Below are 14,555 nucleotides of genomic sequence, written 5' to 3' on the forward strand. Positions count from 1 at the left end.
ATAGTACAATCTCTGGGCTCCTGCAGGACCTGAAATAAGATACAATAAATACTAACAAAACACTAAAGCACAGAGGGCTTAACATCCCCTCCAATTCAACTATAGTCCAGTTCCATCTACACATTACAGTATGTAACTCAGTGATGTTAGGGAAAAAATCCTGTTACTTAGTTACAGGAAATCAGAGCTGAACAAATATCCTTTTCAATAGCAGCACAGTCTCTTAAATGCTAGTAAATAAAGTGATACTAAAAATCAACAATGTTGTCTAAATATGATGGTACTTTTTACAAAACAGACTAAATTTTAGTTACACAAACCAGAATATGGGGAGAAGGGAAAGAAGACATATGAGAAAGTGGCTAAAATGTGGGGTAAGGAAGGAGAAGGAGGCTTCTCCTTTGTGCTACCTCAAATGCTGCATCACTGAATTGCATTGCTGAATCAATAAAAACTCCTGAGCCCTGTAGACACAAGTGCGTTACACCATTGGTGTCAGCAGTACAGTGACCTAATTCACTACTTGATTCTTTTAGCGCTTATCATCGTAGACAACTTTGTCTTATTCTGTTTTCTAAATTGTTCTGTCTTATTTTAAGACAATTTCCATAATCCATGTATCAAGCAAAAATTATGTATTTACAAAACTTCTATCGTTAGATCATAAAAATACCAGAAGCTTGGAGTTCTTTATATTCATTTCCTTTTACCAGTATTTACTGAAATGAAATAGAAAATTTCCAGAGGGAAAGCTAGAAAGGTTGCAAGCTAAGCATAAGGTTTATGTTAATTAATACCTATCAATATCAAAGCTGGCAGAACTCTCATTTGCATCTAACTGGTGGGATCAATATCTACAAAGAACTCACTGAGCAGGGTTGCTTTACTCTAGCTGCATGAGATACTTCACCTTTCAGAACTATGAAGAAAAGGTGTGACGTACCACCATCGTAGGAAATAAGCTTAAGTCCATTTGAGCCATCAGTGCTATGACAGTTGGTATGACATGAAGTATCTACCCTTCCTTCCAAATCCCGTCTCCCTTATCAACAGTGTTTAGACAGGTTGTTACTCAAAAGCCTGTAAAATCCATGCTTGTATTTCTTCCCTGGTAGGAATCCTCAAGAAAAGATTGTCACAGCTGCTGCTCCCTAACACTCATCACTGGCAAGGTACCACAGAGCACAGACAGTTCAGATAAAACAGACATTGGACTATTGCTGATAGTGCAAGAAAAATATCTTCTATTTTAAGTCTTCATGTTTTATACGTGCATTTGTTCGGGTCAGCCACTTGTTGCATCCTGAAACAATTTAGGACGGAGCTTGACACGGTCACATCTCTTTCCTCACTCTATGACCGTAAGGCACATTAACTGGAATATGTCCAGCTCCTGAAGAGCTCATCTTGCATGTTATTAACAGAAACAGCTGCCTTAATGACAGGTTTCCTTTAAAATACAAAGGCATCAGCTGTACCCATCAGCCCTACCACACAAACACAAAACTGCTTTACAGTTGCTTCTTTGTTCTCATCCTAATTCATCCAGCAGCCAACAATCATGATAACTCAGAAGTGTTAACTGGACCTATCTAATTTTCAAATAAGCCAAAGCTGCCGAATCACAGGGAATGTACAGTATATACATTTGTATAGATGATTTAAGACTGTTGAGCAAGAGACCCCTTCCAGCAATGAACCATTTGAAGTTTCTGTATACCCAGAAGGTAAGCAGGCAGTTATTAGGAGAATAGACAAACTGAGTATAGCCATCATGATTTATCATAGTAGTAATTTTAAAAAAAGTTAATACACTCGCAAACTCTTTACTATGAGTAGCACACACGTAAACAGTGAGTTAAAGTGAAACAAAAGAAAGCCTGTTTTTAGATGATCAATACTTCTCCCTCCTCCCTTCTTACACAACATATAATTAAAAGAAGCAATACAATGGATAACATGTTTGACAAGACTCTGCAAACAATATCCATAGATTTGCATTAACCCTGCTAAATGATCTTGGGCAAATAAACCTGAAGCACGTTGAAAATTTCCCATCTGCAAAATGGACAGAATGATATCAAGCATCATTCTTAAAAGCACTTTGCAAAGATATTTTACTGAAAATTGTTATTACAAACTAAGGGCTACTCTAGAACGAAATGCAGGTTCACACAATCACAGATTTCAATAAGAAGTTATAAACTTGAAAATCTGACTTCATTAACAAAACCAACCAACCAACCAAAACCAACAAAAACAAAGAAACAAAACCCAACCAAACAACCCACCCACTAAAATTTCATCTCATTGTTCCTAATTTCTAACTGTAACTTTTGTTGCAAGGCTACAGCAGCTCATTGCCTTTCCAGCAGATAACAAAACTGAGGCAGAAGGTTCTCCTGTGATTTACTTGAGAACACAGAGCATGTCAAATGTCAGAGCCACAGACAAGACCCAGCCTCCAGGGCCCACATCCTGGCCAGGAAACCAAAATGAGACTTACTTTCTTCAGGGCACAGAGCTGGTCCATCAGCAATGGAGTGCTTAAGCTGCATTGGATAGTGTATAAATATGTTTTAGGCAGCAAAAATGTGAAACTGTCTGTGAAGTAGGACCAAAAGATGGTGGCACTGGTTCAGAAAAAGCTAGAGGAGCTATTATTCTATGAGTGGATACACTGCTGTCATTTATAAAAGTGGCCCTTTTGCAAAACATTAACTTAATGAATTACCATGCATTAAAAATTGATCATCCTTACATAGCATTTTTTTTATATTCTGTATTGATTTATGTTTTCATTTTGCAAAATGCACCAGAGCCCAATTAAGATCCATAGGAGGTGAAGGGGTGGAGGGACAGACTGAGAGATTTTCTATGTTTGTTCTGTACTCTGGTCACTTCAAAACTAAAATGAACAAAGCTATCAGGAAGACAGAAGGGATCCTAGCATACTGCATTTAATATTATTCGATCATTACCTGGCATGTCAGAGTGTTTAAATCTAATCCCTCCCCTCTTCTACCCTGCAGGAAAGGCAGACAGGGCAGGCTGCAAAGCATTTCAGGGAAATAAGACAATTGGCCTGACAACTGAGGGCACAAATCTCGTGCCAGAACAAACCATCCACAAGATTTCTACAGTCATTGTATATAAAAAACTTGATCAGACTGTTGGCTTCAGACAGCGCCTTATGTCAGGCCCAGTATGACACAAGCACATTTTCCCAAACTACTTAAAGGTTATGTAATAGAGATCTGCAGAGCATTAGCAGTCACATGACACATCCCACTAAGATTTCAAACTGCCACCTACAAAATTTAATTAGCAAGCAGTAAACGAGAGAGAAAGGAAGAAATAGACTCCTGGAACTGACAGAATATTCTTAATGTTCTGAAGTATATACAGATTTGGGGGCAGGGAAGTGGGGAGAACAGAAAGGAGGTTTTAACAAATAGGTAAATCTGTGACTGTCCCAGAAGAGGGAAAATGCAGTAAACAGGAGACAGATTCGACCACGTATTGCTTGTTATAGTGACAACTGTGAGCTTCACCCAGCTGAATTCTAAGCACCATCAACTCTATCCATCTTCAGTGAGAGTTTAGCCCATCAGCACCCTCCCAGAGATACTGTGCTGAGCTATCCCTCCTGTCGTAAACTGGCACAAACATAAAAGTCTCTGATGATTAATATCAGAGAATATTTTTAAGCAAATTGGACAATATACTTACTAAAGATGCACTTTCCATGTCAGTGAAAAGGCACCATGATATTCCATACAGGAGTAACAAATAGCATTTTTCAACTGTATAAGGAGGAGGTATTCATCAGGAGCTGGAATTGTGAACCACTGGAATAAATTACTGATTCTGGAGAAATTTAGTCTTGATTTACGATTTTTCTAAACCAATCCCAAACAAGTTAACCTGGCTCAAAAAGAGCTTATTTTCCTTCCAGAACTGGAAAGAAGGGGTATTACTGTCATTTTTTTCCCCACACACATCCAATGTAAAAACTTAATTGAAACTCTCTTTAAAAATTATTTATGATCCTCACAAAAACAAAAAAGACAAGGAAAGAAAGGGGTGCATGTGCTGACTGACCATCAGCCCACTGTGCTCAGATCAGACCTTAAGGAAGGTAGCACACTAAAGAGCTTACTACAGGATGATCTTTAAAGAAAAAATGGAAGATAGTTTCTAATTGTCATTAAATGAGAACACAGAAGAGAGACTGTGCCATACTATCATCTTTGCAATGCCTTCCCCTTGATTCTTCACTGTACTATCATGCATTGCTGCTGCTTGCTAATCAGTGTCAAACATTTGTCATAGTAATACTTATTGCCTTAGAAACCAAGTGTTACACTGTTCATAACACAGAAAATAGAAAACTGTATGACAATTTAAAAAGAAAAAAAAAAAAAACTGACTTACATTCCCATTTCCTCTGTCCTGACTTTTGCCCTGTAAATGCTTCTACCAAACCACTGCCATCATCAAGTAAACTAGGCTCTTCACTCCAAACTGAACATATCCATGGGCATAATAGAAAGTTTAGCAAATCAAATGTTATTCCAAAAAGATCAGAATCAGTTCAGGTTCTTCTGACACTTGGAAATATTTTTCTATAGATGAAGAACATACAATGAATACTGCCAAGTGATTTAGAAGCAGCACCTAGAAGCTTCCATTGAGATTTAGCACTCCAATGGAGAAAACAGTCTTCGGTCTGAAGATTTCATTTTCTATGTAGATAAAACAAGTAGGATGTAATGGAAAGGGTTCATTATTATTCCCATTTACAGAAAGAGAACAGAGCCCAGGAGACTCAAAGTGCTTTGCCCAGGGCCATTCACAGAATCTGTGGCAGAGCTGGAAGTAACACTCTGATTTCCTTATCAACTGCCACATCACAAGCACAATACAAAGTGTTGAGCCACAAGCCTATAAGCCACTCTAATTTCCTCACCAAAATGCCAACCACAGGTGGCTTTGCAATCATACTTTACAGAACGAACATGACTCGAACATGTTATTTATCAGGATGGTTACAGTTAGCAAAGAAACCTTCAGTGACCACATTCAAATTTCAGTGTCAACCAGCTGCTCCAGAAGATCATTGACTGTTCTCCCAGGGTAATGTTATCACTACTGTTTACCAAGAGCCCACTCTCTGCAAATAAGCCTGACAAAAGCCCTCTTTTTCACTGGTGAACAGAAACTGGATTGATGACATTGCTTTGAAGAAGCTGCATTTTTTTCAGCACTGTCGCTACATTCCAATTCTATTTTTAATCAGAAATGAAAAATATATTCCAATGTAATAACTTCAAGGGGGGAATGCTACTGTCAGTGATGCTTCATGACAATTCCCATCTGTGGTGGGCAGTCAGTTTAGAATATCAACAATCAGCTACTCTGACATTATTTGTAGCAGTGACGGTGGCCTATAACAATTTCAATTAAATGAAAAACAGCCTTGACTCTCAAACCACACTTCATTCAACATAAATACTGAAAGGACAGTACAGTGATGCATGACCAACTGGTTTCTTATTTCAGAATTAAATCAGCATGATTTTTGACATTTAATTTGGATAAGTGGTGGGGCATTTGACACACATAAAGGAAAATCCAGAGGATACTAACCATCCAGAGATCACAGACATCTTATTTCTACTCCTGGCAATCCATAAAGGTTCGGACTTTCGTGATAAGCTACTACCAGAATGAACACTGTTGTGCTTATACATTCATTTCATACTCAATATCACACCCCTACCTAAACTACAGTGAGTATGCACATCTAACACATATCTAAAACAGAATGAGCTGACATTCAAAGAAATACGTATTATGTATATATGCAAATGTACATACCTAGCTTATACCAGTGCAAGATTGGCCACATACAGAGATGCTTAAGATTTCTGAGCTTGCAATTTTCAGTTAAATAAAGTAACATCTATCAGCTACTCACATCATTTTCATGCAGAAATCCGTGGAACTGCACTGTCCCATATCTTGTTCCATCTCATTTTTCCTACCCCTAAAAACCACGTGCCATTTTAAAGCTGTAATTTGGTTATAATTCTAGAAAATTCAACACATTAAATTTCTCAAAAAGGTGCTCCAGATACACCCAAATATATAAAGTTGTATATAATAACACTGCACATCTGTTCACTGCCTCTAGTATACAGTCATGCTGTACGTTAACAGGCTGGAACCCATTCAGATATATAGCTATGAAAAATCAGGGTTGCTCTCTAGTCTGCAGGTAGCATGACCGCTTCACTAGTTTCATTCAGAGTAGGTCTTTTTCCTATTAAAAAGGAAGTAGTATGCATAAAGCCACTGTTCAGGACCACCAGATATCTTAAACAAAATTCACAGAGCCACCTGAAAAAGATTCAACACCCTCCTTTAAGGTACCAGAAGTAATGCATATGTATTTCAAAGGATGTCTGCAGTGGTGAATCCTCACTGACATCTGTAAGATTTGATCCAAATTGCCTTCCTCATTTGTCAGCTAGGTAGATTTGAAAGCCCTCCTCCAATAAAAATATAATACCTCCTCATCAAAAAAGCTGAAATATAAAGTGACTACAGTAACTTTCATGTAAGTCCATGTATATTATTTTTTATTGTATTGAATTTATGGAGATGTTTTAGTTTCCACTGTACTGCTTGATCTGTGTTTTAATATTTCATGCTCTTTTCTTAAGGCAGTTCTTCTATCTTGCTAAGCAATAGTCCTTATTTGTATTTTGATGATGGCAACCATAGTATTCTTTCTCTGTCTCATCAGACTTGGTGCAATTATTAATGTTAAGATCAATGGTTTTGATTTTAGATATTTCTTCAAAATATATCAAATCACTTAAGGAACAGACTCTGTATTTACAAGATGCAGTAACAAGACTCATTAATAAGTTATTTTGCTGAGTTATTTTATATATAAACTCTGCATCGCTATCTGCACTGGACAAAAAAGCCTCGTCAGTGTTTTACCCCTAAAACAACAGACAACAGTAGCTTAAAAAGAAAGCCCAAGGCCTTCATATGCACTTACATTTTCCTCAGTTAAAACTGTACTAAGACCATGTACAGTTGTAATGTCGACCATCACTCTTGGAAAGGCATACCTTCCCTGCCCAACGCTATAGGCAATAGCCAATTTTGAAAAGAGGTTAATAAAAAAATCGTGCAGTGTCCCCTATAATACTGAGCGCAGCATACTGGTACGTGCTAACTAATTAACTGGAATATGTGGTTAATATGCATATTTATATGCATAACATAATAAAATGTTATTATTCTGTTCTACATACTCATATATGTAACATACTTTGCACAAATACTGCCACATATACTGTGTCCATATATATATAGCTGCAGATCTCTCCCTACCAAAAAAGGATGAGATATTTACTTGCAGTTGGTCTAATTTAGTATTAGATGCCAGACAAATGCCATGTATAATTTCATTAAGAATATCTGTATGGAAGAGTAGTCACATTGATGACTTTGCCATGACATGACAATATACATCTGCAAAGCAAACAGATAACTCTGAATATGTACTGTGCTTGGGGGCTTGGTGGGGGGGGGGAGCTGCTGCTAGCCAGTATGGTTACTAACTTTGCGCACAGACACTAATACAGAAAAGAAACATGGCAACATCAAACCTGTCAATATAGTGGTTTTTTTTTTTTTTTTAACCTTAAAAGTGACAGGAAAATTACATCAGGTTAAACATCAATAGGAGGGAGGATGCAATAATCTAGCAAGAGTTTAATCCCCTTACCTAGTGCTCGTGCATGATACTAACACATTTTATGATTCTAAACATCACCTAGAAGAAAAGATCCAGTGAAGGGCACCACCAAATTGCAGCAGAATAATAAAGTTTGTCTGCCTCTGATAAGAGTTACTGCTGCATTACTGCTAACTAAAAAGAGGATTCTCCTACACACACACTTACAAATCTTCAGCCCTCCCACCCTCATTTGGCCCGTGAAACATTTAACAGAAATAGCTATTTTTAGAAAGGGTGAAATCTCAGCATACCTTCAAATCAAGTGCTTCCGATGTTCAGCAAGATCATTGCAGAGAGAGAACTGCAGTCTACTGTGTCAAATTACAGCCTTGTAGAGAAAGGCGGCAGCGTCGGCAGCACCAGCATTGGTGTGTTTGCACTGCTAGTATTCAGGCTAGAAATGATTCATTAGTTGTCTGCAGGGAGGCAGGGTGAAAAAGAGAGAGCAAGCATCATCGGCCATGCAGCAGCTGCCAGAGCCTATGAAACAGCAGTGCTCGCACACACATACGCACACAAAGATGGCTTTCCCTATTTGCCAGTTTCTCTTTCACATAGTATTAACCCCGACACAGCAGCAGGGAGCACAGACAGGAGCTGACAAGCAGCAAGTGGGATCGCAGCAAGGGTGTCTTTCAATGGGGGGGTGGCAAAGGGGGAGGTGGGTGTTGGGAGATTTTATTTTACCTCCAAGTAATGCTATCACAGGATCTTCTCAGTAGGTCATCTGTGGCCTACTGGCACGAGCCAATGAACTGTAAATGTGAGCTGCAATTTTTTTTTTCACTCTCCAGCCTGCCCAATGGAAGGCTTAGAAACTCAAATGCAGAAGGGTATTAAAACAGATTACCTGGAGCATCCTAACCATTCTGTCTTTCCCCTACTCAAGAAAACTGCATATAATATATTTACACAAAGCTTCTAAGTATGCAGTGATCATCTCCCCAGCAGCTAGAGGGAGACACTGTAGGGGGAAACAGGGAATGATTCTAAAGAAATCAATTTTTTTAAATATATTTTTTTTCCTCTCTCTTTTTAAAATTTTTTCCTTTTTTCTTCCCCCACCCCCACCCCCAGCAGAAGTGATCTGATTTACAGAAGCTGACCACTTTGGGAGTGCATTCACTATAATGTAACTGAACTCTCAAGGCTGATGAAGGTTAAATTATCACAAAAACGTATGAAATTATGTTGAATGGGACTTCTGTATTTTCTTTTCAGTATTTATCAGGAGAATTAAATATTGCACTCTCAAGGCATTATTTTATTTAATTCTGCTAAAGTATCTGCAGAAATACATCTCTTCATTTAATAATGTCTCCCTACATTAATTTACAGTTCCTATGAAAATATCAGTCTTCTCCCCACAGTTTTACTAGGAGACATAACGAGGAAGAGGAGGAGAATTTTCAGAAAAGTTTGGCATTAACAAAAGGATCCAGATTTTCCCCAAAGCCTAATAGTTCTTTATGAAGTTGAAATGCATAGAGAGTCCTGATGTCCAGGAGCTGTCAGCACCAGATGATACACTGGAAGGTATTAAGAGCCATGGAAGAGGAAATCAGAAGATGATCTCTTTCTCAAGTTTTGTCTTATCCAGATTTCCAATCCATTATAAATTTGAACCCTGAACCATGATGTTTACTAAACAGCTAAGGAAAACTTCCAAACTGGCATTGCCTATATTTCTGGGTATTCCAGTTTTCAAGCATCAGTCTATTTAAGTGCTTTATTAAGAACATTACCCCCCAAAGCTTCTTGCAACACTGAGTACCACCACTGTCACTTGGATGAAAAGAATTTCCCTTCAGAGATTTAGAATTAAATTATGGTGCAGAGTATCACAGTGTGATCTTCAAAATAATTCATTGCTTCTGAAAAATCTATCCATCATTATACAAATGAAAAAAATCTGATCCTTGGTTCTGTGATATTACAAAAAAAAAATATATATATGAGGAAAAGTGTTATAGACAATGTGTGCTTTCTTCCCTGAGGATCTACCTTGGCACATTCTAGAAAGACTACAGTTTTCTGAATTGAAAGTCCAACATCTAAAAATAAGGTATCCAAGACCACTCTTTTATGTAAATCTCAGCCCCAGATGACCTTCCCTGAGATTACTCACGACTGTAGTGGGAACAACAAAACTCTGGTATTTTCAGAAATAAAAGCTGTTCCTACTCAGGATCTTATGTTCCTTCCCAGATTAGACGATCATTTTGACCACCAGGCAAGTGTACTCTTACTTTTATAACCAGTGTGTGGCATAAATTGTTTTCTTTTATTTAAAAAAAAAAAAGGTCAAATTTTCACAAATTATATATATATATATATTTTTTTTTTCTCAGTTGAGCTACATGAGTTCAAATCCCAAGGCTCCTTATGACTATGACTATATCAGCACTTACCATACTGCACCAGCAACAAATACAGATCCGCAGCATATGACACAAAGTGATAGCAGAAAATTCCAGGTGACACATTTTGGAAATCTATCTTGTCTAGGCTGGAGACTAGATGAACGTATCCGTTGTTTTATGTGCAGTTGTACAAACAAAAACTTGCTAAGCCAACTTCATGCTTGAAAATAAGTCAGATCACTGTTTAATGGCATTGTTGATGTGTTACACTGAACCAAACCAACTCTTCTTGTTCCTTTTCATAGGTGGATTTAAAACATGTATATCTGTACATGGGTGTGGCTTGGTGTATATCTATATGTATATATTATGTAAAGTAACATAAATTTATGGAAATCTTGTTTTAAAAAATGGAAAATTGTATTAATAAATTAAGTCACTCTGAGAATAAAATAGCAACTAATTTTTAAAACTATCAGCACAGATTCATTGTTATGAAGATTTTAACACATATTCTTTATCTCAAGTAAACATTTAGAAATTTGAGTCATTAAAACGACATATTCAACTTGTTATGCCACAGCAGATGAGAACTCACACTTTACTGGAACTGTAAGGCATTAGGATATTGTTAATATAAAGAGTTTATTATTAATTTGGTATTTTATATGGCCAAATATCAGCATCAAGCATATAGCTTGATAGCAATTTTTTCCCATTTAGGGCTAGATACAGCTATGCTGAGGATGGACTGCTGGTAACTAGGAATGCATCTATAACAGTGTTGCTGAGAGAAGAAAGGGAATTACAGTTCTTTATGCCAGGCCAAGAAATCCCCCCAGAATAACAATCCCAGTATTACAATTCTACCTTCTGACAGACAGTTTGCTTTAGAAAAAAGAGATAGAACATAAGACATCTTTCTGTATATGATAGCGCTCTATGAAATGCCATTTTAACCATGTAACCTTTCACAGGCTTTAATGGATTTCATGTTCTTTCTGGTCTTTCTGAATTACATGAAACAATTATTTAAAGTACATCATAAAAATGAATTTTCCTCTTAGTACTATTAGTATGAAAAGTAAATCTTGCAATATGATGTTTCAATAAAACAAGCCAAAATGATGATAAACCCTTCCCTTTCTAATTCCAGTTTGTACAGTGAGATAGACTGAAAAAATAATAAAGAAGCTCACCTTGCTAGCTGCCAAAACACACACAGAGCCTCCTGTGGAGATAAAGGACAGCTGTCTCTGAAGCCACAACAGCTCTTTCTGAGATTGTTTCAGTAACTCCTCTGTGTTGCCTGGCTTCTGCCCCATCAGTCCTTCCTGCATGACAAGAAATTTTCAATTTCTATTTTCTCAAATATATGGCGATAGTAACATGTGATTTGTCATAGCTGAATTTCTAACTAAACAACAACATCTGCTATAACACTATCTATATTTATGCATGTGATATTTTGCTTAATTTAATAATCCTCTGCCACCTAAAAAGCAAGATCTCTCTTCATAGCATCAGCAGTACAACATACTACACTTTGAGTATCCCAATAATTCATGCTTAATAAACTTCCTCTGGCTATTAATCAAGCCAGGTTAGGTTGAGATAGAAAACAACATGGACAATTCCAATCTTTGCAAAGTGGAATAAGTTCCTCTGACATGATATACTGCTGTAACAAAGGGCTCGGAGATGTTGCTCATAGGGCACAAAATTAGTACAAGACAATGCTGAGAAGAGTTCAATAGTAATTACAAAGTATAGGAATGCCACTTAGTAATCCAAAGTACAAGTTTATATCCTTAGTGAAAATCTTAACTTGAGGCTGCATCAGAAGTATTGTGAATTCAGACCTAAGCTCTCTTCTAGACCTGATAATTTACAAATATTTAATATCAATAAACTATCTGTTCGGAGGAAAACTAAGCAGAAAACTTTTTATTTTTCTACTTGGTTTTAACACCTCTATGAATAAACTATATTCAGTGTAACTGTTTACTAGCACAGTTAGATAATAAGAACAGAACTGGATTTTTGCCTACCCTCAGGCATCCTAGCTGATTTTTGAGTTCTTCGCACTCCACTTGCAGCAGTTGGATCTCCAGATCTTTTATACTTTTGGATTGTTTGTTGATATGTTGCAGGTGCTGGGCCTTAACATTGACAAAGTGTATTTTTTGCTTTAGAGGAAATGTTCTGGTAGTTGTTTTTGTAATGACAGCAGTGTTATTGGATGACAGTGTCAATGAAGTTGAAGGGCTGACATACTGGTAAAGAGAAAACACATTTTTCATGTCATTTTTGCTAAAGCTTTGTCTGAGGGAAAGTATAATTCAAATTCTTTCAAAAGTCATACTATAAGTACATTATTTGAAAAATTTTCCTCTTCAGATCTTTCATTCAAACAATAAGTGAACAAGAGACAATCTCACTTGATCAATCACCAGTAAAGAGTTAAGGATAACACAAAGAAATGAAAAGCAGACAATTTATTTTCATATTATTTCTTCATTCAGTGGATGCCAGCCAGCCATGATCTTTCTGACTATATAGACATCAGTGTATTTACCACTTGATGGCAACATAGTGCTGCTGCTTAGCCACTACTTCTGGTCCTTCACTCAGCACTGTATCACAGAGCTAAGAAGTTATACTTGCTGCTGAACATGCACCTCACTTGGAAGCTGTACTCCAGCGACATCTGAGATGCTGTATTACAAAAGGCACGTTTGACCATGCTGTGAAACCTTCACTCGGAATCAGCTGTTCTGCAGTCAAATTTACTGTGTGAGAGTGGTGGAAGAAACTGAAAGTCCCTTCTGAGACTCAGCAGTTCACAGCTCTTTATGCCTCAAGTCTTCCTGCTTTACACCCAGAGATTACTTACTCCTTGACTTGTCCCAATGGGCTCTCTTGTGCAGTAGGATAGTACACCACTTCAGCAACAGTATGAGAACCTAGCCCAGGGACACAGGTTGATTTGGCAAGATACTACTCTGCATCATGTAATAAATTTAATTTTGATTAGGAGGGTCCATCTGTACTGTTAAAACAAACAGGTATTAGGTGCTTCAGTGTAAGAGCCTCACAATCCTTCAGATATTCACAATTCTGCTGCTGAATACACAGCCAGTTTGCTAAAACAAAAGACATTCCTAGAAATCAGCACAGTTTAACAGACATTTTCCTTCACTAAATCTATTTCCTCTGGCTTTTTTTTAGACAAAATAGTCTAGATATCTCTATAAATGGAAAATTAACAAAAAATATTATTCTGTCCAGGAAATTAAGCTGTTTATGTGGCCCTATCAGCTATGCAGATCCCATTTTTTGTATCATTTAGTCACCTTTCTCAAAATCCATTATCACTGAGTAAAACCTTCCAAAAAACATAGTGTCCTCTATGTTAATTCAATGCACAATTAATATACAAAGGCAGACACATTTGAAGCTCTTTCATTTTACAGTTAAGCTAGAACTAAGTCAGGAGACAAAAAAATACCATTTCCAGCCTGATATTGCCACTTGAATTTGAACAAGTTACTAATTTTTCAACACGGTCTACGTGTAAGACCATTTTGGTGTAGCTTTAATACAGAAATAATAACTTCACCTGATTTGTGTCATATTCAGCTAAGAATATTAATGTGGTTGAAAACTGACATTATAACTTAAGATGGTGTAGAATTTTACTTATAGCAGAGTTAGGCATTCTTTTGGTTTTACTTTGCTTAAATTTTGTTCTTGTATTTCATACCTAATTTTAGAGAGGACAATCGAATTCTCAGTTCATTATTCTGTGATGTGCAATCCCCAAAGTCTACAAAGTATGTTTTCTTATTTTCCATATAAAAGTTTTGCCTGTTTTCCTTTTTTTTTTCCCCCTTTTTGGGCTAGAGAAAGGAAAATACTCAATGTCATATTTCTCACACCCACATTTTGATGAAGGCCCAGGCACTGATAACAGGTGAAAAACTAAAATGAAACTTTCGACTGATCTGAACTACAGTTTAACAGCGAGGAGCTCCCTTTCTCTGTGTTTGCTCAGCCAGCCCACAACATGGCTCCTCCTTGGTGTTGAAGCTCAGTGAAGCTCACCCAAAATCCCAGCCCTGCCCAGTCCCTCAGGGGGACTGGGAGAGACCCTCCAAGGGCACAGCTGAGGCACAACTGCATGTTCATATCACTAATACAAATATATCCAAACTTGGTGAATGCACAATAAAAATTTGAATATTAATTTTTAATATTATTTACATTTGTAATATACTGAACAAAAATCCATGAACTCTGGATTAGTTCAGCAGGACCAAAATTTGATTAGAGATACTCAATTTTTAAGCATCTCCCAACAGCTC

General features: G+C 37.1%; 1 protein-coding gene across 17 annotated transcripts in view; it reads right to left on the bottom strand.

Annotated features, from left to right (window-relative positions):
- RIMBP2 (RIMS binding protein 2) overlaps positions 1–12,338 on the bottom strand; it is a 153,512-nt gene extending 141,174 nt beyond the window's left edge. For 12 of the 17 annotated variants that reach the window (XM_042805400.1, XM_042805393.1, XM_042805406.1 and 9 more), the window contains exons 1-2: positions 12,240–12,321; positions 11,388–11,522 (exon numbers count right to left, since the gene is read on the bottom strand). In XM_042805400.1, the coding sequence (XP_042661334.1) occupies positions 11,388–11,513 (126 nt within the window). In that variant the 5' untranslated portion in view covers positions 11,514–11,522; positions 12,240–12,321. Of the gene's footprint in view, positions 1–11,387; positions 11,523–12,239 lie in introns of those variants that run through there. The other 5 variants (XM_042805404.1, XM_042805403.1, XM_042805411.1 and 2 more) reach the window with 3 other exon arrangements.
- Positions 12,339–14,555: the final 2,217 nt, after the last annotated feature.

Source organism: Tyto alba, unplaced genomic scaffold (assembly GCF_018691265.1).
Source record: "Tyto alba isolate M040663 unplaced genomic scaffold, T.alba_DEE_v4.0 Super-Scaffold_44, whole genome shotgun sequence".
Lineage (NCBI taxonomy): Eukaryota > Metazoa > Chordata > Aves > Strigiformes > Tytonidae > Tyto > Tyto alba.